Source organism: Equus przewalskii, chromosome 9 (genome assembly GCF_037783145.1).
Source record: "Equus przewalskii isolate Varuska chromosome 9, EquPr2, whole genome shotgun sequence".
Taxonomy (NCBI): domain Eukaryota; kingdom Metazoa; phylum Chordata; class Mammalia; order Perissodactyla; family Equidae; genus Equus; species Equus przewalskii.
Window position 1 is genome coordinate 41903943 of NC_091839.1, and position 22909 is coordinate 41926851.

General features: G+C 43.8%; 1 protein-coding gene across 6 annotated transcripts in view; it reads right to left on the minus strand.

The window, feature by feature from the left end:
- BACH2 (BTB domain and CNC homolog 2) overlaps positions 1-22909 on the minus strand; it is a 330646-nt gene that overhangs the window by 10794 nt on the left and 296943 nt on the right. For all 6 annotated transcript variants that reach the window (XM_070559166.1, XM_070559168.1, XM_070559165.1 and 3 more), the window contains one exon: positions 7526-9118. In XM_070559166.1, coding sequence (XP_070415267.1) covers positions 7526-9118 — 1593 coding nt within the window. The remainder of the gene's footprint in view (positions 1-7525; positions 9119-22909) is intronic.

Here is a 22909-nt window from a genome sequence, read left to right on the forward strand (position 1 = left end):
AGCCTGGGTTTGGTTCTCTGGCATGGACCTACAGCACTCTGTTAGTGCCCATGCTGTGCTGGTGGCCCACACACTAAAAAACAGAGGAAGACTGGCACAGATGTTAGCTCAGGGCGAATCTTCCTCAAAAAAAAAAAAAAAAAAAGAAGTCAGCTAATGAGACTTGGCCTTGGAAAGCTGAGACACAATGAGAAGGTTAATGCCCTCTCCCTTTCTTCTGGTGAATTCTTACAACCCAAATAGGCCCAATAGGGCTTACCATCTTATTTACTGTCCCTGCACACACCTATTCTTCCAGGATTTTGCTTCTCAGCAGCGGTCTGGTTTTCATTCACCAGACCCTCATAAATAGTGCAGAACACCCAACTTGATAAGATGAGGAGTCCTGCCAACTGCCACCATCACCTGGCTTAAGTGCCAGCCGGCTGGCAGCTATATTCAGCTGACCACACACAGATAAGGCTAAGCATGGAAGGCATGTAGGCTAAGCAGGCTGCGGAGAAGGGGAAGGGCCTGGGATGGAGGGCACTGATTTCTCCTTAGGCTCGGGGTGGCCACACAGGGGCTGCCCTCTCTTTGGTTCTCAGCAGAGACTCGGAGAGTCAGGGGCAGCTGCTGAGTTAGCAAGGCCAGGGCCAAACGGGGCCCCTGTGTGGGCATTACAGCTCGCATAATCCGTTCCTGCTGACTCTACCCAGTGCCACAGTGCTCACTCTTCTCTTCCCTCTGGAGCACAAGAGGAGGAGCAGGACCTGCGCTGGCCTCCTGAGCAGTGACCAAAGGGGGCCAGACCATCGGGGGCTCTGGCTCTTGAGCAGTCAGTGAAATGAGTGGTCCCTGCAGTGGGCCGAGGGACCTCAGGCCCCAGGAGCTGGCAAAAGGTGGGAGGAAGCTGTGACACCTGAAGGGTCAATGAAACTTCAATATTCCTCCTCGAGGGCCTGACCAGGGGATGCCACTGGCCGGCCCCTGGGGTGCCAGCCCTTCCTTCTCACCAGGCATAAATCAGCTGTTCCACTTCTCTCCCCTGCCAACCACCACCCCGGTTCTGTGGCCAAAACCACATCCCCTCTCTACTAGTTAAACAAAAATAGCCCTTAAAAAATTATATGAGAAATATAACTCCTTGCAGAAAATTCAAATATGAGGCAAAAGAGGGGAAAAGTATTCCCCCACAAACAATGACTCTCTTGCTCTGGTGGGCTTCCCTGAGATCTGTGTTTTCTCTGCATGTGTTTACAGGGTGGTAACCAGATGGACTACAGCCACCTCCCCTCACCAGGCCTCTGAGCCCACCTCACATGCCTGGTGTTGCTGATTTGCTGGATGGGGTTACTGCAGAAGCAAGACAGGGACGTAAATGTTGCAGAAAAAAAGCATCTATTTCCTCTAGAAATCCCAGTGGAAGCAGGTCTGTGAACCTTCCTTCCTATCTTCTTTCTTGGTTTTACTACCAGATGTTGAACAGAGGCTGGAAGAATTGGATCATAACTCAGTACCCTGAGCTGTGGTAGTGCAGTCAACTCTCCAAAGCCTTTAACACCTATGCTCTTACAAGACACTCAGATCTCTGTAAGCGGGCAGGGGAGAAAGCAAGATGTCACTGGGCTGATGATTCCAGTGCTGCTGGAACGGGGATAGCCAGCTCAGTGCTAGGCAGATAGATGCCAATGACAAAATCTTGCCTCCCGGTCTACGAAGTGTTTCCTGTACAATTGTCCTTCTATTTTCTATGCTCATGGTCCAGTTTCTGGAACAAACACAGGACACCTGGGATTTAGCTGTGATACTGCAATTAATTAGCTGTGTGATCTCAGGCAGGTCTGTTGTTTCTCCGTCCTGAAGTTGTTCAAGGATGTGTGGGTCAGAGGGAGATAATGCCCACCCTACTTGGCATATAGGGTCGCCATGAAGAATAAAATTGGATAATAGATGGAGAAAGCCTTTTGGAAGTCTGAATTGCCTTATGGATGTGAAGTGTTAGCTATCATTTCTGTTTATCAGCCTGATCTTTCTTTATCACATGGTTTCTCCTTCTAGACATACAGTACGCTTTGAATTCCAGATGCTAACATCTTTCTAGACAACATGACACATTGTTTTAATTAGAAATACGGCTGACTTCTATGCTGCCCAGCAAGGTTTTCCTTTTATTAACCAGATCAAATTACAGACACTTTTAAAAAGACGCCTGATTTAACAAACCACAAAAATGATTGTAAAAATTCTACATATGTCTGGAAGCCAGCATTTGGTTGGAAGCGTTAGAGTCAGACACGGCTCCTCTCTAACATTTCAGTGTTTGTTCTGGACCTCATTTCTCTCTGCTCCCCCCGCCCCACACAACACACATGTATACACATATTTGCTTTCACACTTATATCCATGTCGACATGAAACATGTTAATTAACCAAGTCCAACTAATCAATACTTTTAGCTGTGCAAATATATGTCTTTCTAGTGCTTCTTTTCTAAAACCCACAATTAATTAGAAATGTTGTGGTACAAAACCTTCTCACTAAGAAGCTTACTACTTGGAAAATGCTTGTGACTTTTCTATAGTTTTCAAATTTTAAAACCGAACCTGTAAACCACAATGAGATAGCACTTCACACCCACTAGAATGGCTATGGTAAAAAAAAAATGTACAGTAACCAGTCTTGGTGAGGATGTGGAGAAACTGAATCCCTTATACACTGCTGGTGGGAAAATAAAATGGTGCAGTTACCCTAAAAAACAGTTTGGTAGCACCTTAAAAGGTTAAACATAGAGTTGTCATATGATTCAGCAATTCCACTCCCAGGTAGATAATGAAGAGAATTGAAACCATATGTCTATGAAGAACTTGTACACAAATGCTCACAGCAGCATTATTGATAACAGCTAAAAGTGGAAATAACCCAAATGTCCCTCAACTGATGAATGGATCAACAAAATGTGGTATATCCACACAGCGGAATATTATTCAGCAATAAAAAGGAGTGGAGAACTGATACATGATAATGTACCCAGTGGGTACATCGATGGCAAGGATAAACCTTGAAAACATTATGCTCAGTGACAGGAGCCAGACACAAAAGGCCACATATTGTAAGATTCCATTAAAATGAATTATCCAGAACAGGCAAATCTATAGAGACAGAAGGTAGATTAGTGGTTGCCTGGGGTTAAGGAGATGGGGCAATGAGGAGTGACTGCCAATGGATATGGGGTTTCTTCTTGAGGTGATGAAAATGTTCTGGAATTAGACAGTGGTGATGGTCATACAACTTTGTGAAGCATTAAAAACCACTAGATTGTTCACTTTAACAGGGTGAGTTTTATGGTATGTGAATTATATCTCAATTAAAAAAAGAACCTGTGTAAGACACTCATATATAAAATTAAAACATTACAAAAATACATAGAAATGAAACTTTCTCAATATTCTCTCTCTCTAACTTTGCCTCCTATTTTTATCTCATTTTCTTTACTGGCTTTATTATTTATAATATCTTTATTTATGAAGTAAACTAGGACTTTGTTATGCATACTGTTTTTGTTACTTTTTTCACTTAATAGGACACGTTCATTTTTTCATCATTGGAGGTAAGAAGAAATTCCCCAAGTTGACTTTTTAAGTAACACAGCAAACCCAGAAGTCATAATGAAAAAGACTGATAACTTGATTACATAAAACTTAAATTTTTCTATACGGAAAGAGATACTATAAATAAAAAAACAGACTAGGAGAAAATATGGTCAATGTTTACAAGAAAGGGTTAACAGTCCTATATTTAAGATTAAGTTTCCTATAAATTGATTAAAGTCAAACAACACAAAAGAAAAATGGGCAAAGATGTAAACTGGCTAGTTACAGGAAAGGAAATATAAATGGCAAATATACAGAAGAAAAGATGTCAACCTCATTAGTAGTCATCATTTTTGGCCCATCAGATGGGCAAAAATCAAAAGGACTGGGAACAACTGGTACTAACTAGTAGGAACAGGGGGAAATGGACTCTCATAAATTGTTGAGGATATGTGAATTGCTACAACCTTTTTGAAAGTAGTAAGGCAGTTATTTAACACGTTAGCATAATCTTGAACCCATTTAGGGGGCTCTGGCCCACAAAAATAAAAGCACCACTGCTAAATGTGTTCCCAAGAATGATTACTGCAGCCATGTTTATTAGCAGGAAGAAATGGAAGCAACTGGAATGGCTGTTGATAGTTGATAGCTGAACAAACTGTGACACGGGACCCGTGGATATTAAAGAAGCAGCCGTGAGCCCTACGTGATTGACTTAGAGGCATGGGCACAGCAGATAGCTACGGGGAAAAAAGCTAGTTGCTGAGTAATTATACAGTAAATGCCTTCACAATAAAACCCAAACCCCCAGAGATGTGAATAGATGTTTGCATACTGTTGTAGGCACAGAGAAAGCCTGTTACATTTGGTATGTCAGGGGATAGGTATGCTGTGTTTGATTACTTAAAAAAAGAAAGTAATTTTAGAAAGCTGATGGTTGATAAAGGACAATACTGTGCTCCTTGAAGCTTTCTTCAAAGCTGGGGAATAGTTAAAAAGGATGAGAGAAGTCAATGTTGAGATGGGAGAGTTAACGGGGTATAACGAGAACATCTTACAGATAACTAGAACATCTTATACACTAACACTTTGCTCCTGACCTAACATTTTGGCTCCCTACAGAGGTGGAGGAAGACGCAGTGGGAAGGAGCGTGGGCTCGTCAGTCGGAAGTGATGGGCTGGTGGCTTGCCAGGGGTGAGAACTCTTTCTTTGGTTTCTGACTCTGGTGTCTCCTTGGGGTTTGCTTGGAAGAGAAGTCACCTGGACCTTATACCAGAGCAGACTGGGGCAGAATGAGCCCCATAGATGTTGCTTCTTCTGGATCAGTTCAGGAAAACAAGTTATGATTCATCTTGTGAAGGATTTGCCTTCAAGGTTATAACTGAGGACAACCCTTCCACCAGGGTCAAAGTAACTCTTGAAAGCAAGTTATTAACTCAAAGAGGAGCAGTCAGGTCGAGTCCCTGAGACAGTTCTTTTTAAAAATTTTATTTATTTATTGTTTTGCTGAGGATGATTAGCCCTGAGCTAACATCTGTGCCAGTCTTCCTCTATTTTGTATGTGGGTCGTCACCACAACATGGCCACTGACAAGTGGTGTAGGTCTGCACCCAGGAGTGGAACCCAGGCCACTGAAGTGGAGCACGCCAAACTTAACCACTAGGCCATGGCGCCAGCCCCTGAGACAATTCTTGGAAAACCTAATCTCTTCTACTAGGAACACTAAAATGTCAAATTGGGAACAACCTTAGGTTTATTACAACAATCTTGCCCAAAATGTACTACCAAGAGGGGCTAAGTGTGATTCCTGAAAAGGTGGAGAGCTTTGCTAAATGTCTCTTCTTTCACTTTTTAGAAATGAAAAGAAGACTTTTCTTTTTGAAAAGTAAAAATAAAAATATTTTTTAAAGCAGTGGTATTTTTTGAGGGGAATGAGTTCTGTTCATGACTATTTTACGGGTTGAATGAGTCCTCCTTTTAACTGTTTCACTTAGAAAAAGTTCTAAGGTAGACAAGTGACATAGCCTGAACGCAGGAAAAACACATGCGCTCTTGTTGGTGGCATTTAGTTCCAAGAAGTGACTTTAAGCTCTCTTTTGGGATGTTAGAGAAACAAAAGGAGAATTATCTGAAACTGACAGTTCCTTGAACGTATGTTCCTTGAACATACGCAAATGTCATAAAAACACAACCCCTTTAGCGAAATTGTGGGGCTCCTCTTAAGGGAGAGACAGAAAAACAAAGACTCGGAGACATTTGTCCTTTTCTTGAGACACCAATCCTTGGCAAGACACACCATTATGCAGATGAACTGGACCAGTGACTAGGCTTCTCCATCAGGGATGCTCATGAACACGTTCAGGCAAAAAAAGAAAACCTCACAATAGTTGTGATCAGAGCGAAAGAAAAGAGTAAGGAAGGAGAGAGCACAACCTTTTACTGTTTTCACAAAACCTCAATCCTCTCAGGGCAGGGACACAGATGTGACTCTGGCTTGTGGCATTGGGCACAACCCTCCACCCCAAACCAGAGGGGATATGGTGTATTCAATAGTTCCCATTCAAATTTCCTTTATAATGTCTTTTGGCTAAATTAAATCCTTTCAGTATGTTTCTGTATTTCTCCATTTTTGCCAGGCAGTACAGAAGAGCTAGCTAGCAAGGAGGAGGAAGTGACCATGGGGCATTTCTGCAGCTGGCACAGGGAGCTTTGGAATCTATTTTCAAAACATGCCCAAACTAAAACCTCATGTGCTTCTTGCCAGTCTTGCAGAGGATGAATAAACCGCACGTGGCTCTGTGCAAAGCCACCTCACCCCACGTGGCATTTCTGCTGTCTGGTTGGGTTAACATCCCTGCTTTACTGGAGGCTAACATTCAGGGAGCTCAGATGCACTGAGGGACTGGCTTAATGCAGACCACGCTTCAGTTCCTCCTGTGTTTTTTGGGTAAGCACCTCTGAGGAGGGACCTCACCATGGGTTTGCTCACTCCTGCTCCTGACGCAGGTCTGAGACACAGGTGACAGTCTCAAGTTGGTTCCTCATCAATCAGCAAGACGGTGCCAGATCACGACACAGACTCCCTCAGACCTTTCCAGGTGCCTCTCATGTCACAGGGGGAGGGTGGAACACACGGGGCATCCATTCTTTTCTCTCCTTAGCCATGTGAGTCTTGCTCACAATGTGGCTGGTGTTGCTCCTGCCCCCTCTCCCAGCATTGGTAAGACACGGATGGAGCCTTTGGGAATTTTTATCTATAAAGCACTTTACTGTCAGGGTGGACAGAAACCGCTATGCAAACCCACTACTCCTCAAAATGAATTTGCACTGTTTGTGGGGAGCTTGGGAAATGATACATCATGCAGTTACGTGTGACTGACTAAGGTGCCTCTGCAGTGACCCTGGGACCAGGATGGATGGTGAGCTGTCCATCATCTGCATCGCACTGGACAAGGGATGGCCCCAGGGTCTCCTGTTGACAAGGAAAACTTAGAGGGTGCTGGGAGAGCACCTGTTTAGTCTGGGGCTATCTACTGTCAATCAATCAATTTTGAATTGATTCTACATTTTCCTTCACGCTGAAGGGGCGAGGAGCAAGGATGAGGGTGATGACTCCTTTCAAAGCGGATGGAGGAGAAAGAGGACGGGGTTGGGGGCGGATCTGAGGTACCTGAGCATTTCATGCATTAGACTTACTTTTTTCACTAAGCAGCTTCCCTCTGCTTGTTGAGCATCGAAATCTAGATCAAATATCATGTGCCTTCTAGGACGAAAGTGGTTAATTTGGAATCACCTTGAAGCATCCTGCCTCCATGGCTGGGGGAGGCAGTCTGTTCCTGTAACCTTTAATCTTGGCAAATGAGAACAGATTAGGAGTGGTGGGGGGAAGGGAGAGTCCAGATAAAGGACTGAGAGAGTGGGTCACATGCTTGAATTTATGTGGGTTCCCTACCTCCTGGCCCCTGTCCTGCACAGGACACGACTCACTGTCTGCTTCCGAGAACGATCCGGATTCGTCGCTGGAGTTGGTTCCGTAAGACTGCTCACATTTAATTTGGGGTCGAACTTGGTTGTACATTCCATCTGCCATCAGGCCTGGTTCCTGATGTTCTGTGGCAAGGAATCTGGCTCCCTGGGAGCAGGGCGAGGAGGAGAACTCACAGAGAGGGAGGCTGCAGGGCGAGCCCCCGCTGCCGTCCTCTGCGTAAGAATAGGAGGAGCAGGAGCTGGAAGTCCTGGTCCTGGTCTCCAAGGGGGGCGAGCGAGGGCAGACTTTGATTGGCACCGGGCAGCTAGTGTTGGGCCGCATCCTTCCTGGCAAGTGGTCAGCCATCAGCCCACCGTGGGGGTAGGCCTGTGAGCTGGGGAGGGTCTGGCCAGCCCCCACCCACAGACCCTTTGGCACCGGCTCAGAGAGGTCTTTGTCCAAACTGCTTACCCCAGAATACGAATGCACTGAAGTGCTCACTTGGTCACAAGTACTCGAGGAGAAGATCACACTTCTCCGGTCCAGCTCTCCTTCCTGTTTACAGAGAGCCTCCAACCCAGGCCCCTTGAGGGGCGACCCCATGGTGAAGTTGGACGAGTCCTTCTGGCCCATGTGGGGCTGTCCATAATTCCCCGGAAAAGGGGCGTAGTCACTTTTAAGGTCACCCTGAGTGATGCCCTTGTCAAAAGGGCACGCTGAACTCCTGGCAAAGTGCTGCTGAGATGTACCGGGCAGGCCAGACAACTCCACACTTTTTGTTATGCTGAACAGAGACCTTAGACAGGAGGGAGAGGACACGCTCCGGGCTCTCTCCAGGCAGGCGGGCCCGGCAGGCGGGGCGGGGTCAGGGGCGGGGCTGGGCTGTTTCCGGTCCATTTCGACATCCCCCGGTCTGTCCTTGACGTCAGGCTCATCTCCGGACAGGCAGAGCGTGATGCTCTCTTCCTCGTTCTCTTCACTGGGTGGCTCACTTTTAATCTGCCCCATGGCAAGCCCCGGCTTGAGGCTGCTGCCAGAGTTATCTTCACTGAATGTGCTTGCAAAACCTGAGGTACTGTGTGATGATGCATTGTAGACATTCTTGGTACATGCAAGCTGGTATTTCTTGTATCTGGGGTACTGCGTTAACGCGTTCTTTTCGGAGCTCTCCTTGGTGTCCGTCGGCACGTCGGACTCGGGCAGCAAAACTTCTTCCTTTTCCGCTACTGGGATGGCAGCAGCCTCAAAGCTGATGGGGTCTGGAAGCATCTGGTCCCTGGGGCAAGCCATCTTGGCAGTCTCTGAATCCATCCTCTCCTCCTCTTCCTCCTCTTCCTCTCCCGCGGAGTTCTCATGGTCCTCGTGTGGGCGCTGGCACGCAGTGTCCTTGCGGCACACAAACAGGCCATCCTCGCTGTTCAGGAGCTGGGTCTGCAGGAAGCTGAAGCAGGAGTCCTCCAGGTTGTGCATGCGCAGGAACTCGGCACAGCGGATGACCTCGCGGATGTTTTCTCTGCTGAGTAACAGCTTGGCGGTGTAGGCAAACTGTAACAGCGGCCCAAAGCCCCTGGCTGTGACCTGCAAAACAAACAGGGAAATTGCCGACGTTACCATCAGCGCCGCTATTGTCCTGAATCCCTCAACTGAAGCAAGATAACCAGACAGTGCTAATGTCCCAGAATAAAGACTGCAAAGGAGCAGTTAATCTTGTCCTGGGTCAGCAATGATCCCGCTTCCCATAATTAGTGCCTGTCTCCTGCATGCCACTGCTGTACCTCATCACGGTACACAGAATTGAAAATCACCAGGGTCAAGTGGCTAAACAAGATGACAACGGGTTCAGTGTTTACACTAATGAAATATCCTGGCAAAAAAGCACAGTAACAATGGGAAGCCTATTAATTTTCCTCACAATCAGTCCTGTTGAGAGCCATTCTTACATAAGGAGTGCTGTGACACTTCTCATCGCTCACTCGAGCCAAAGAAAGCATTATGGTTTTCTTGTCAACCGAAAAACTGGCAATGTGGCCCTGTTAAAAACTGAAAGTCCACAGGGTTTCAAAAATAGTTTTTCTTCACTTACAAATTAAAAAAGAGACATTAAAGGCAATTCCTGTTTTGCTCATTCATCATGGTTTCTAGTTGGGACTTTTCAGTCATCATGTCATACCTGATCTTACAGTGCTAACAGAGACGATGACAATCCAAAGCAGTGCTCTTGACCAGAAATTAACTCCCGGCCCATGAAGAATGGGGGTTCTACAGAGCTAAACAAACCAGCTGTCATTTAAATGGTTGAGGCTGCTGAGTGGCACAGGACATGGGCTCTTTCTTCCCTAATTATTAGCAGCAGCTCTGCGAGGTAACTGCCTTCTTTCCTGGGTAATCTTCAGGCGGCTAAGCCTACTGTCATGTGCTGCTCATCATTACATTTTACACAGACTGGAAATGTGCTATTTATGCACAGCTTGTGTGTACATGCGCATGCACACACATGCACACACACAGAATGACTTAGACAATTAGAAATAAGTTGCCCAAGGCCAATTGTTTTTTTTAGATGGAACTGGGTTAAACTTGCTGGTGTTCAGGGCAGGCTTCCTTATCTTATACGCAAAATCACTCATCCTCTAGGTTCTTGCAAGCACTGTTGACCCCATAGGAAGGGGAGGCGGGTCTATGAATCATGGATACAAATCAAATGAAAGCCTCAATCCTGGGGTCCTTGCTGGAAGCTATAGTAGCAGTGATAAAAAAAAAATATCTGCTAGAGGAGAAAGCACAGAGCAAGACAACACGGCAAGCTTTGTAGCTGACTTCCACATGTTTTACACTCACTGCAGCTCACAGAGCCAGAACTCTCATGAGGACTTATATCCGTTGTTCAAGATTCAACTTGGACATCAACTCCTCTGGGAGCCCTCTGCAAACCTCTTAGAGAGATGAGTGACACCATCCTCTCAGCCCCCATAGCCACAGTGAGGAAATGTCCTGGATTATCCAGGGCAGCACTCATTTTATATTGCTGCATTCTTTCCATGAAGGGAAATTTCTTAGATACATAACTGAATGGGATTATTATTTCTTTTTTGAGGAAGATTAGCCTTGAGCTAACATCCGCTGCCAATCCTCCTCTTTTTGCTGAGGAAGACTGGCCCTGAGCTAACATCCGTGCCCATCTTCCTCCACTTTATATGTGGGACACCTACCACAGCATGGCTTGACAAGTGGTGCCATGTCCGTACCTGGGATCTGAACCTGCGAACCCTGGGCCACCGGAGCGGAACGTGCGCACTTAACCGCTGTTCCACTTGGTCGGCCCACTGAATGGGATTTTTATTGTTAAAATTTTTGAAGTACTTTAAATAAAATTCCAAACGAAAAAAAATTCCCTGTCAGATAATGAGTCTCGAGATATTCAGTTAAAAAAAACCCACCCACAACAAAAAACGTGACTGTTAGACCCACTTTACAGTTCTAGAAGGGCAATCATTGCCATTTCACTTTTATTATACTTCATTATGTCTGTTTCCACCATAAGATAGCAAGCTCCTTCAGATCAGGGATGGCTTCATTTCTCTTTGTAACCCTGCATCTAACTTAGTGTCTCTAACACCTGATAAAAGCTTGTATATTATCATAAATCTAACTGTGCCTCTAACATACAACTACAGTGTACAGAAGGTGACAACACAGTCTGTTTGGTGAGTGTTGTCTCAGATTATTTTTGGAGCAAGGCATTGTGTAAGCCAACAAACCAAATCAATCAACCAATCAAAGGTAGGCAAGAGTCCTTATTTGTCCTGTCCCCTAGTACCAGTACTGAAAAGGAGCTCATCTGACCTACACTTTTGTGTTCTACTAAGCTGAGACGGTAATAGATGCAGCAAAGGCAGTATCTACTATATTTGTTTTATGTACTTTCCTCCCAGGAACCTTTAAAAGGGAGTGTAAGGCAAGGAAGTGTGTATTTATAAGAAACCAAAGAAGGTGATGAGAATGTCACACAACCCACTTCTTCATTGTAACATGGCTCCATTACAAAGAGAGAAATGGCAGAATCAAGGCAGACCCGACCCCTCCATAAGTAAGCATCTTCCACTCCGCTCCTAGGCAATCTGCCAGTTGCTGAGTGGATGATACACATCTTGAATTTTGGCAGATGTGCTCACCATACGGGAAATGGGGGAAACTCACGCAATGTTATTTATGTCTTTTATACATTCTTCCTCATCCTTATCACCATTTCTTTTTAATTTTGATGCTGTTGGTCTCAATCACTCCCTATTCTGGCTGCTTGTTTTTTTTTTTTTTTTTGCTAGAAAACATTCTTCCTGAGCTAACATCTGTTGCCAATCTTCCTCTCTCTTTTTTTGTTTCCTCCCCAAAGCCTCAGTACATAGTTGTATATTCCAGTTGTAGGTCCTTCCAGTTCTTCTATGTGAGCCACCACCACAGCATGGCTACTGACAGATGAGTGGTGTGGTTCTGTGCTCTGGAACCAAACCTGGGCTGCCAAAGGGGAGCGCACCAAACTTTAACCACTAGGCCATCAGGGCTGGCTCTGCTATGGCTGCTTTTAAAGAAAATTCCTAAGGAAGCCAGAAACCTCCAGGGATCAGTCATTAGATTACCCATTAAATCAGTCCTGGGTGTTGCCACTTGCCACATGGCTGGAAGCAGCTGGAAAAAGCGTCCCCACTCAGGCAGGAGCTGACGTGTAAATGTAAGAGTTGCACTGAGGATACCAACAAAGTCTCCACATCCCAAATCAGATCACCCATCCTTTTGGGCTTAGGAGACATGATGAACTTGAAATGACTGTCAAATGGTCATGAAAGAGTCGTAAATAAAAATAGGGTTGTAAATTGTCATTCAAGCCCAAGGTCAGAGGAAACGGCGTCCTCATCATGAACTTTCACGAGTCCATAACTAGCTCTTCCTCCACATGTGTTTAAACCCTGCTTTGGCATATTCAACTCTGCTCATTTCCTCAGCTTCTGTGTGCAGGGCTTTGTCTAGTGAGTCAGAGTTATTACCACTCACCAAGCACCTCCTAGTGCCCAGCACTGTGCTAGCTGGCTCTCATAATGCCCTGCAAGGCAGGCACGACTGCCTCTACTGGGAGACAAGGAAACTGAGAAGCAGGGAAGTGAAGAAATTCGTCTAAGGTCATAGAGCTGGGATTCCAATCCAAGGGCTGTGAAGAATGGATAAGTACAAGACAGCTCTGTCCTCAAGAAACCTACAATTTAACCTTGTAGAAGAGGTATAAACAATGAAAAGGTAATTATTAAGCGACAGTGCAGGTCAATGACGGAAGAGCTGTTACAAGAGTGCATGGTTAGTGTCAACTGAGAACTCCAGGCAAGTTCAGGAGAGGAGACTGCTGGGGTCTGTGGGGACCCCTTGAACACTTGGAAGCACCTGGAGTGCAATGAATTCCCCTGTCTAGGTCTGCTCTGGGTCAAAGGTTGCTCTGTACAGTGGCTACCTCCTGAGCTGCTGCAGGTGTCCCTCCCAGGACCCCATCTCTGGTGCACTTCAGGCGTGTTCTAATAGCCCCAAATACACCAAACAGGAAGCAAGTGCCCATGACACCGCAGGCCAGTGTTCAAACAGGCAGACGCTTCCTAAATACTGGTTTAGCCCCTATCTGGAGTAGCTTGCACTGTCTTTCCATTTTTAGGAGTCATTTAAACTTACTCATTATGCTCAGAAAGCAAATATCTAGGTACTAACATGAAGCTGTATGTTTACGAAACTGTGACCAAAGTCTGCACCGTTATTTACTTTTTGTTTTTAACAAGTAACGCTCTGATAATGGGAAAAAATAAGAGGGGATGGGAGGTGGAGAATCTCCCACAAAACTAATGACCCATAAAAATGTTATTTAAAAAGGTAATGATCATAAAGTTAAAGCGGAATGAAGTGACTAGAAATAGCAAACCAGTCCCAGCTCTCTGATGTTCATGGAGCTGCGTTTCACTGCTCTAAGGGAAGCAGACATATGTAGGCTAAAACCCACTGGTCAAGAATGGCCTAAAGGTATGACAAACAAATGCAAAATATAACATTGGGGACGCCTGGGATAACAGTCTTGCATTTTGAATGAAATATTTGGGATGGATCATTCTGAAGAGCACTGTTTCATCATGCTTACATATGTAATGACCTGGTTCCATAAAGTGCAACACACACTGTGCTATTGATGAGACTCGATCACACACTGGGGGCAGAATGGAGGGTGCCAGTGGGGCTAAGACCTGGGAGAGGTCAAAAGTACTCCCTCTTGCTCTCTGGTTGCTCCAAAGGAGGCAATGACCTCATTCAGCCATTGATACACACAAGAAAAGTGGCCCTGACCTTTAGGTTTCACGTCTACAAGAAATCAGGTCAGACTACCAAACTCGTGTGCCATGGTGTAAGTCCACATGCTAATAACGTGTTGAAAATTTGACCTACTGAAACTGTGACCCTTAACCCTTTGTTCCCTTGCGTTCTGATGTATTATCTCCATGCTGTTGACGAAGGGAAGATGAACTGATGAAAACTCAATGTGCAGAGGGCATGTTTGCGTGCTGTTCGCAGAGCTGGGAGCTTACTCTCTTGGGACATGCACAGTTTGCTGCTGGACAGAGCTTTTGGTAGGAAAGTTCTAACAGTTTCACTACTCTGGACTGTTACAGGGATCAGGCAGCTGGCCTTCAGGGTTTGGGAATGTTCTGAGACGTGGAGCAGCATTCTCTACTTAAGCCACGTGATTAAGGCCTCCTCAGTTGGTCCTGGCAGCATACGCACAAAGCTGGAGCACTGGGCACTTCTGTAGAAGGCTGATTAGATGAATTGGGAGATATGGTGACTACTCCCCAGGAGAGGGGTGGCAGACTTCTTTAAGGTCCCTTAATGATGGCCTTACCAAACATGGAACCTTTTACCTTCAGCAATACCCTGCATGCGTCCCTGATGAAGCTGGGTCTCTTATCCACTGCTGGAGCTGGGAAGATGAAGGTAACACAGCTATGCTGATGGGCTTTTTAAAACACTGAGGCCACTGAACCTCCCTCTGGGTGGTATCTGCACAGCAAGGCACTTGTCAAATAAAGAAAACAGCAATGGTGACAACTCGCTTGTCTTCCCACGCCCAAGTGGCACTGTGTCCCATTCCGGAGAATGAAGGCTGATTTACCTATGAGGCATCACTTCTCATCTTCATTTCTATAGTTAATATCCACTGTATCACACTTTTCTCTCCAAAGCAGCATGCCAAACAAACAAACTACATTCAGGATGTGTTTGCTAATTAATTAACTTCACTGTTTCAACAAAGCTTCTGGTCATTTTAGTATTAATTTTAGTTAAAGACAGAGCCAGAGAAACCAATCTTGTTTCTATTCCTAAAGTAGCAGTACAAAAACTAAATCAAGATTCAACTGGTTTATACATGTAAGTATGTAATTTCATATGGTGGGGTTTTTTTTTTGCTAAACAAAATCGTATCTGTGCTAGTGAATGTGGCTTAAAAGCACAAAGTTGTCTTTTCTCACCTGGGCAGGCTTGAATTGGGGTCTGCAGCCACAAAATAAAGTCCCTCTCCTATTTGTAAATCTGCCCTAAAGATTCTCTATCTGGTCCTTTAGTCACTTAGGATTTTTCATTTAATCATTCATTCATTCATTCACCAACCATGTACTGGCAATCACTGTGCACTGGGAGAGATCTGGGTACCACCTCTCTTGGATTCAAGTCCCAGCTCTCCTATGTGCCAACTGGGGAACTGGGCTGTTATTTAATCTTTCCATGCTTCAGTTTCTCCAGCTGTAAGACAGGGATACCGCCAGTGCTTGCCTTGTAGTAAAACCTTTGGAACAGGGTCTGGCATTGAGTAACAACTATTAGTATTCCTCTTATTACAAAAATGAATAATATATAGTCTCCTTCTCCAAGGAGCTAAGTGGGTGACCAGTGAGACAGATGTTCAACACAAATATCGACAACGTAATCTAAGCATGTAACAGGTATTAATTTGCAGGGTACTAAGGGAAGACCAAGCTGGGGGCAGTAACTGCTAAGGGCATCAGGGTAAGCGTTCCTAGAGGAGGGGACCTTTGCCTTGCGTGTTGAAGGCGGAGCTGAAGTTCATCAGAATAAGTCAAAGAAGGGCATGGCTTGCTCCCTCAGCTCCTTCAGGCTTTTTTTTTTTTTTTTTTTACAGTCTATTTCCATTTATATAAAGGCTATAAACAGGCATCTATGAACAATTATGTCACTTAGGAATACATACATAGATGACAAAAACTACAAAAAGGTGACAATTACAAAATTCAGGATGGCGATTGCCTCTAGGGATGAGGGAGAGGGATGTGAATGGGGCGAGCACACAGGGCTCCTGAGGTCCTTCAGGCTTTTCCTCCAAGGCCCAGCCCAAGATTCTCAGTGAGGCCTTTCCTGGGCCTCTGTTCACAACTGCCCTCCTCCGCCTCAACACCAGCACTGGCTACATGATTTGCAGAGCTCAGTGCAAAGTGACAACGTGGGCCTCTTGTTCAGAGATGAAGAATTTCCAGACAATGACAACAGAATATTAAACCAAGTACGGGTCTGTAAGGGGCAATCTCCTCCACAGGTGCAGCTCCTGAGGCCTCAGCCCCTCCTCCATGCTCACAGGTCCCTTTAATCCCCTCCAGTCCTAGGAGTGGTAGCAGCCTCCTGAAGTCATTAATCACTGGGTTAATTCTTCCCCTTTCTGTTCCTCCAGTTTTCCAACACCTGTGTAACCAACTCCCTGTTTTCTATTCCCTCTGTTTGAAACACCTGGCATGGTTTCTGTTTCCCTGACTCAATCCTCATCCATTTTACAGACAAGGAAGTCAAAAAGGTGAAGCCCACAAAGGTGAAGGGATTTTCCCAAAGCCACATGGCTGGTCAGCCAGGGCTTCATTCAAATCGTCTGACTGCAGAGTTCAACTCTCATGCTCCTTTCCTACCTGTTGCTGTCTCTCTGGAGTGAACCAGAAGAAAAATGGCATTTCATATGGAAACAAATTATTGTTAAGTTTTACCACACTTTCTAAAATATTCAGTTTTATATAGCTCTATCCAAAGGAGTCTGGCCAACTGGAGGTGGTACTTCACTGTGGATGAAGGGTGAATCTCGCAGCTGGTTCGATCGTTATTTACATTATTCAGATTCAGTGCCTAGGTTTCTCTTGAAGAATGAAGATAATTGCTAAGTCCCTCTCTTGCCCAGTAAAACTTGGTAAATCCTAGGAAGCCCTTTTATCACATAGGAATTTGATAAATTAGCAGGCTCAGCTCAGCATCAATCCTTAGAATCTGGAAGACATCAAAGCAGAAATGCCTTTCTTGTGGGGAGCCCTGTGGCACCAAAGCTTTGTTCCAAATTAGAAAGGTAGCCTGATAAAGTTGATGTTTAGAGGGAATGTGTCCCCCGTCTGTGTCAATTGGTTCAGAATTATCAAGGGGCTAAACAACTAACATGGTCTCTTAGACATTTCTCTGGTTGTCTCAGGGTTGATGAGAAGAGAGAAGAGAAGAGAACATTCACTATCGTCTTTTCTGGGAAACGGCAACACCTTGCTCCTGTGGAACCTTGATTTCAATGAGGTGGTTTTACCCTCTCATCTCACCCACTTCATTTCCCAGGTGAGTGACAGGCAAAAGTTATATATGACACTAAAATAAGGTACTGTATTCATATTTACTCTAAAAGCATACAATGAAAACAGAAAATCTCCCTTCTGAAAGATTATATAATGAAGTTCTTGGGATATTTTTTAAAAATCCAATTTCAGTATAAGTGTAGATCCTAAAATAGCTATAAAATAGTAGTAACTTTTTACATTTTTCAGTGTAAAATGAAAGTGAAAAGCATCCCACTCATGGGTAATGAAGTAGTAAAATCTGCATCTAGGTTTATAGTTTCATTTGAAAAACCACCTCCAACAGAAAATTATTTTTAAAGAGAAGATTTTAAAAAAATTACCTAATTTCCATTTTAAATGACCCTCTCCCCATTCAGGAAACCAATGATCTTCCTAGACCAGAATTTTCTTGAGTCAAGGTTTGGTTTTACGTCCTCAGCCCCTCCAGTCATTTCAAACCAACCACCAACCACTTGATCTTCAAGTAGAAAACACAAAACAGTTTTTAAGGCTTCCAGTGATGAGAAGTTCAGTCTCTCATCACAGCCCTTGGTTCTTCATATCAAGCCAAAATTCTCATCTCTGAAACCTAACCAGCTACGAGCTCTCTACCCTCCTCAGTGCCCTCCCGTGAAGCATCCTGAGTTTGACTACATCCCCTGAGTAAACGTTCCAGTCATTGGTATGGAGGACAGAACTACCACTTCCCTCAGTTTAGGTCCTATTTTCTAGGAATGTTGATTAAGATTTATTTCATTGTCACTTATTACTTATGGTGCTGTCAATGAATATCTCTGAGACTTTTTTCAGCATGTGCTCCTGAAAAGCCATGTGTCCATCTTAATCTTCTAGAATTGATTTTTTGACCCAAGAGTAGATACTTGTATAGATATTCAGAAATCGCTCCTATTATACAAACCGCTCTTCAGTCAAATCGTTTAAGATCCACTTTCTTCCTTTTTTTTTGAAAACTATGTTGCCATTTTCTGATGGCATCTGATGGCATTCTGATGACTTCTGATGTTTTCCTGGGCTGCACAATTCCTCAACGATTTTGACCGTAAAGAGTTGTAGCATATCATGGCTAATTTTTTTCCTGTAGTTTGTGGGCTTCTATATGGGGTTTCCATTCCCTTCTCCAAGTTTTTCTCACTTTTCCATCTAACGGACATTCTCCTTTACACAGTATGAAGGTAACTAGGCTATGCGCCATCCTCAACACTAAATGGTCAGCCCCAAGGAGCAGCTGTCAATTTCTTCATCTTCTTGCTCTAAATGGAACCATAAATTTGTTTTCCTTGCCTGTGCCCTCTTTGAATGCTTTCCACTCATTTTGGGCTTGAGTTTTCTTAATACAGTTTTTGCAGTTCCATACACCTTTTCATGGTTATTCATGTTTTTCTACCACTAAAAAAAAAAAAAAAAGAAAACCTGAACTAAACAGCGACTTGCTGGCACAAATATCCTCCTTTGTTGAAAAAAGTCCTTATCTAAACTTTGTTTTGGCCATTCCTAGCTCTCCTGAGCCACCTGTCCCTGCATATGCATAATTTCGATCTTTTTCTTATCAAAAGCCCCCAAAACTACTTTCAATAGGTCTTGAACCCCAAACTATAAAACTCCTAGAAGAAAACAGGAGAAAAGCTCCACAATACCAGACTTGGCAATGATTTCTTGGATGTGGCAACAAAAGCAAAAATAGACAAACGGGACAGCATCAAACTTAAAAACTTTTGAGTATCAAAGGACACAACAGAGTGAAAAGGTAACTTATGGAATGAGAGAAAATATTTGCAAATCATGTATCTGATAAGGGGTTAACATCCAGAATATATAAAGAACTCCTACAACTCAATAATAAAAAAAGTCAAATAACCCAATTAAAAAATAGGAAAAGGGCTTGAATAGATATTTCTCCGAAGGAGATATACAATAACCAACAAGCACATGAAAAGATGCTCAACATCACTAACCATCAGAGAAATGCAAAGCAAAACCACAATGAGAAATCACCTCAAACCCACTAGGATGGCTACTATCAAAACACCCAGAAAATAACATATGTTGACAAGCATGTGGAAAAATTGGAAGCCTTATGCACTGTTGGTGTGATTGTAAAATGGGGTAACTGTTATGGAAAAAGAGTATGCACATTCCTCAAAAATTAAAAATAGAACTACCATATGATCCAGCAATCCCACTTCTGGGTATAGATTTGAAAGAATCAAAGCAAGATCTGGAAGAGATATTTGCACACCATGTTCATAGCAGCACTATTCACAATAGCCAAGAGGTAGAAGCAACCCAGGTGTCCATCGATGGATGAATGGATAAACAAAATATGATATATACATACAATGGAATACTGTGAAGCCCTAAAAAGGACAGAAATCTTGTCACGTGCTACAATATGGACAAACCTCGAGGTCATTATGCTAAGTGAAATAAGCCAGTCACAAAAAAGACAAATACTGTATGATTCCACTTAGATGAAGTATTTAAAGTAGCCAAATTCATAGATACAGAAAGTAGAATGTTGGTTTCCAGGGTTTGGGGGCAGGGGTAAAAGGAGAGTTTTATTCAATGGATATAGAGTTTCAGATTTGGAAGATGGAGATCTGTTTCATAACAATGTGAATATTTTAAAAGTAAGATGAATGTTTGATGGACATTAGTATAGTACACTTTTTCACGTTGGTTTTTTTTTCATCACAATAAAAAAGGTCATGAAATATTTCAGACTGTGAAAAATCTCCTCTTTGACTATCATGTTCTCTAAGACGGTATCTCTTTCTTCTAAGGATTCTCTCATGCGTAGTCTTATCAAATCCCTTTAATTAATCAGTATCAGAACCAAAATAGCAATTCTCTCGAACTGTTTATCCTCTTGAAGGTGAAACTGCCAATAAGGCAAATCAATAACCGCTCAGGTATTCCTCTCTTAGTTGAAGAGAATTCTGGTAGCTATTCATACAAGTCAAGTTCTGCATCATGCCTCTCCTTTACTCTAATTGCGTAAATGAGAATAGGAACAGGCCGACTATATAACCCATAATGAGCTTCTACAACAATGTCACTTTAGTTCTTCTCTCTCCTAAACTCCTCCTAGTACTCTTCAGAGGACCCCTGCCCTCATACTTCTGCACTTGCTTACAGAACTTCTGGATAAATTGTGCTGCTCACTTTTCTTCCCAGTGGTTACATTTTTTATTTGAATGCAGAATTCTTTTTTATAGTCATATTTCAATATGATGTCCTTTTGCTCATTAGATTACTTGAGTTACCTAAGAAATTCTATTTATCACCCTGGCAATAATCTCCAATTCAATTTTTCAATTATTCCTGCTTCAGTCATTGATGGATCGCCATTGAAGACTCTAAGTATTGCTTCCGTCTTCCCCTTCTCTTTGGTTTATCCAACAATTCACCACATACTTTACACTTTCATGTCAGCGTCAAACCTCCTTGCTTCTGCAATAATTGGTATCATGAGTTTAGCAGGATATTTATCTCCCTCCTGGTCCTACCACTTTCAGCTTAAAGTATGAGCTTTGTGGACTGTAGGTTCTCAATCACTATTAGTTGAAGTGAATCGAGCTAACCCTAGTAATGCCCGCCAAGGCAAGCAGACAATTTGAATTGTTTCACATGACAATCAATCACATATCTAAAGACACCTGTCGCACCCAGTTAGGGAATTTTTTTTCTACAAGAACTGAAGTCATATTTTCCATCTGAAATCAAAACTGAAGAACTGACAGATCACACGTCTCTTATGAAAAATGTTGTTTTCTTCTTGACCTCTGGAAGCAAGTGGGTTTACACTTCACTAATACTGCAGTAACCGTGACGACCCAGTGCCACCAAGGGAGGTAATCTGACCCTGACAACTTGAGCAACTCTGCTGCCATTTTTCCTTTTAGTAGCAAAACTGGAATAAATAGGGACATGCTAAAGAAATAGATAATACACTTCAAGGGCTTTTGAAACACAAACACTAAAAATTCTAAAAAGATGTGCAACGTCTTCTCAAGCAGAGCCCTTTCCTTTGCGATGGAAGTGGGTGTTACTGTGGCTTACAGAAGGAACAAGGCTACAGATTTTGCCTTCTGGGCATGGTTTATACAAGAGTAATAATAGTATTTCTACAGTCTTTAGTTTCCTTCATCTAAGTCCTTTACTAACCACTATATAACCGAAGCCGAGACATGCTGACTGGTTACCCAAGGCTGTACAGTAAGTTGGGATAAATGCATATATGGAAACCAGATTTTTGCCAAAGGGATTGTACACTTCTGATTTCTCCTGTTTCCACAATGGGCTCTGCCAATGGGGAAGAGTTAATGCTGATGCAATGCAGGCACCATCTGTGCTCTGTGATGATTTAAACGGTGGCCATCAGCACAAAACCCACATATGTGAATTGGGCAATGGCTGCCTTGGAGCCACAGGACTAGCAGACAGAATGTACAGCTCTGTAGCAATCAGGGCTGCAGAAATCATTACGACACAATACCCATGCTCCTGGACTGGAGCGTCAAGTCAGGTTTGTCACTCAGCCACTTTCCCTCCCCTCCCCCAAGTTAGAATCTTTTCTATATGTGATTCCTGTCATCAAGGGAGGCAATGAAGAGGGAGCTGAGCCATCCATCAGCATGGCCACGGCTGCCATTTTGGCCTGGATCTGTTGGGCTCTTGCCCAGCAGTCTTCCACAGCCTTTCCTGGGACACCAGGGCTCCAGGCTTGCAAATGACATCAACAGGGACTGGGAGAAAGCCTTTGCTGAGAAGAGCAGTGTGTCCAGGACTTTAGACTGCTGGGGCATGGAAGCAGGGTCCTGTTTTTGACAGTGGTGTCACCTCTGGCAGCATTGCTGCTGAAGCAGGTGAGGCAGAAATTTCCAACAATGGCTGGTTGCTGTGTCCAGTTTCTGGTGGGCTGAAACACACTTTTCATGCTAACTCAGGGGATGGTGAGAAAAGGAAATAAGTCACAGATGCATGCAGAATGTACCTTGGGGGCTGTTTGGGGCCATCTATTTTGAATGAGGCTTGGAACTGTTACGAAAGACCTCTTTACTTACAGCTCCTAATGAGGAAAACACCTTTCTACTATAAAGAAAGATATCCAAACATCCCGAAAAGAACTTTTGGTTTTTGACAAATACCACATCTCAAGAACACCAGGTGTTCTTGTTCTGGCTGAATCAAACTATTTCTGAGCATACCTTTAAGGATGAAAGTTAAGGCATCTACAATACCCAGGGGTGTTCCAGTACTTTGGTGGAATTTTAGTCACTGAAGCTGGAAATCAGAAACCTAACAAACCATAATGGAAAACAAGCCCTCCAGTTTCCATGCACTATCCTAGCAGGAAATATCTGGCTCATGGGAGGGAAAGTCTGTAGAGCCCATCCACAGCAGATTACCAGCAGCTTCCCAGAGCGTAGCTTTGAAAACCTCAACTAAACTAGCAGGTGTCTGGACATCATCATCATCTCTTTCTTTAACAAGTGTTGGAGGCCAGGGCTTGCGAATCTCTAGGTAGAGTCATCGTCGTGTAAAAATACTGAGATTCAAAGCAAAAGAGAAAACTAATACTACTTTTACACCCCACTTCTCTGCTCGTGACCTCTCCTCTCTGTTGATCCCATCTCTCCACTCCCTGAACCTGCATGATCTCTCCAGATCGTTGATCACAGGG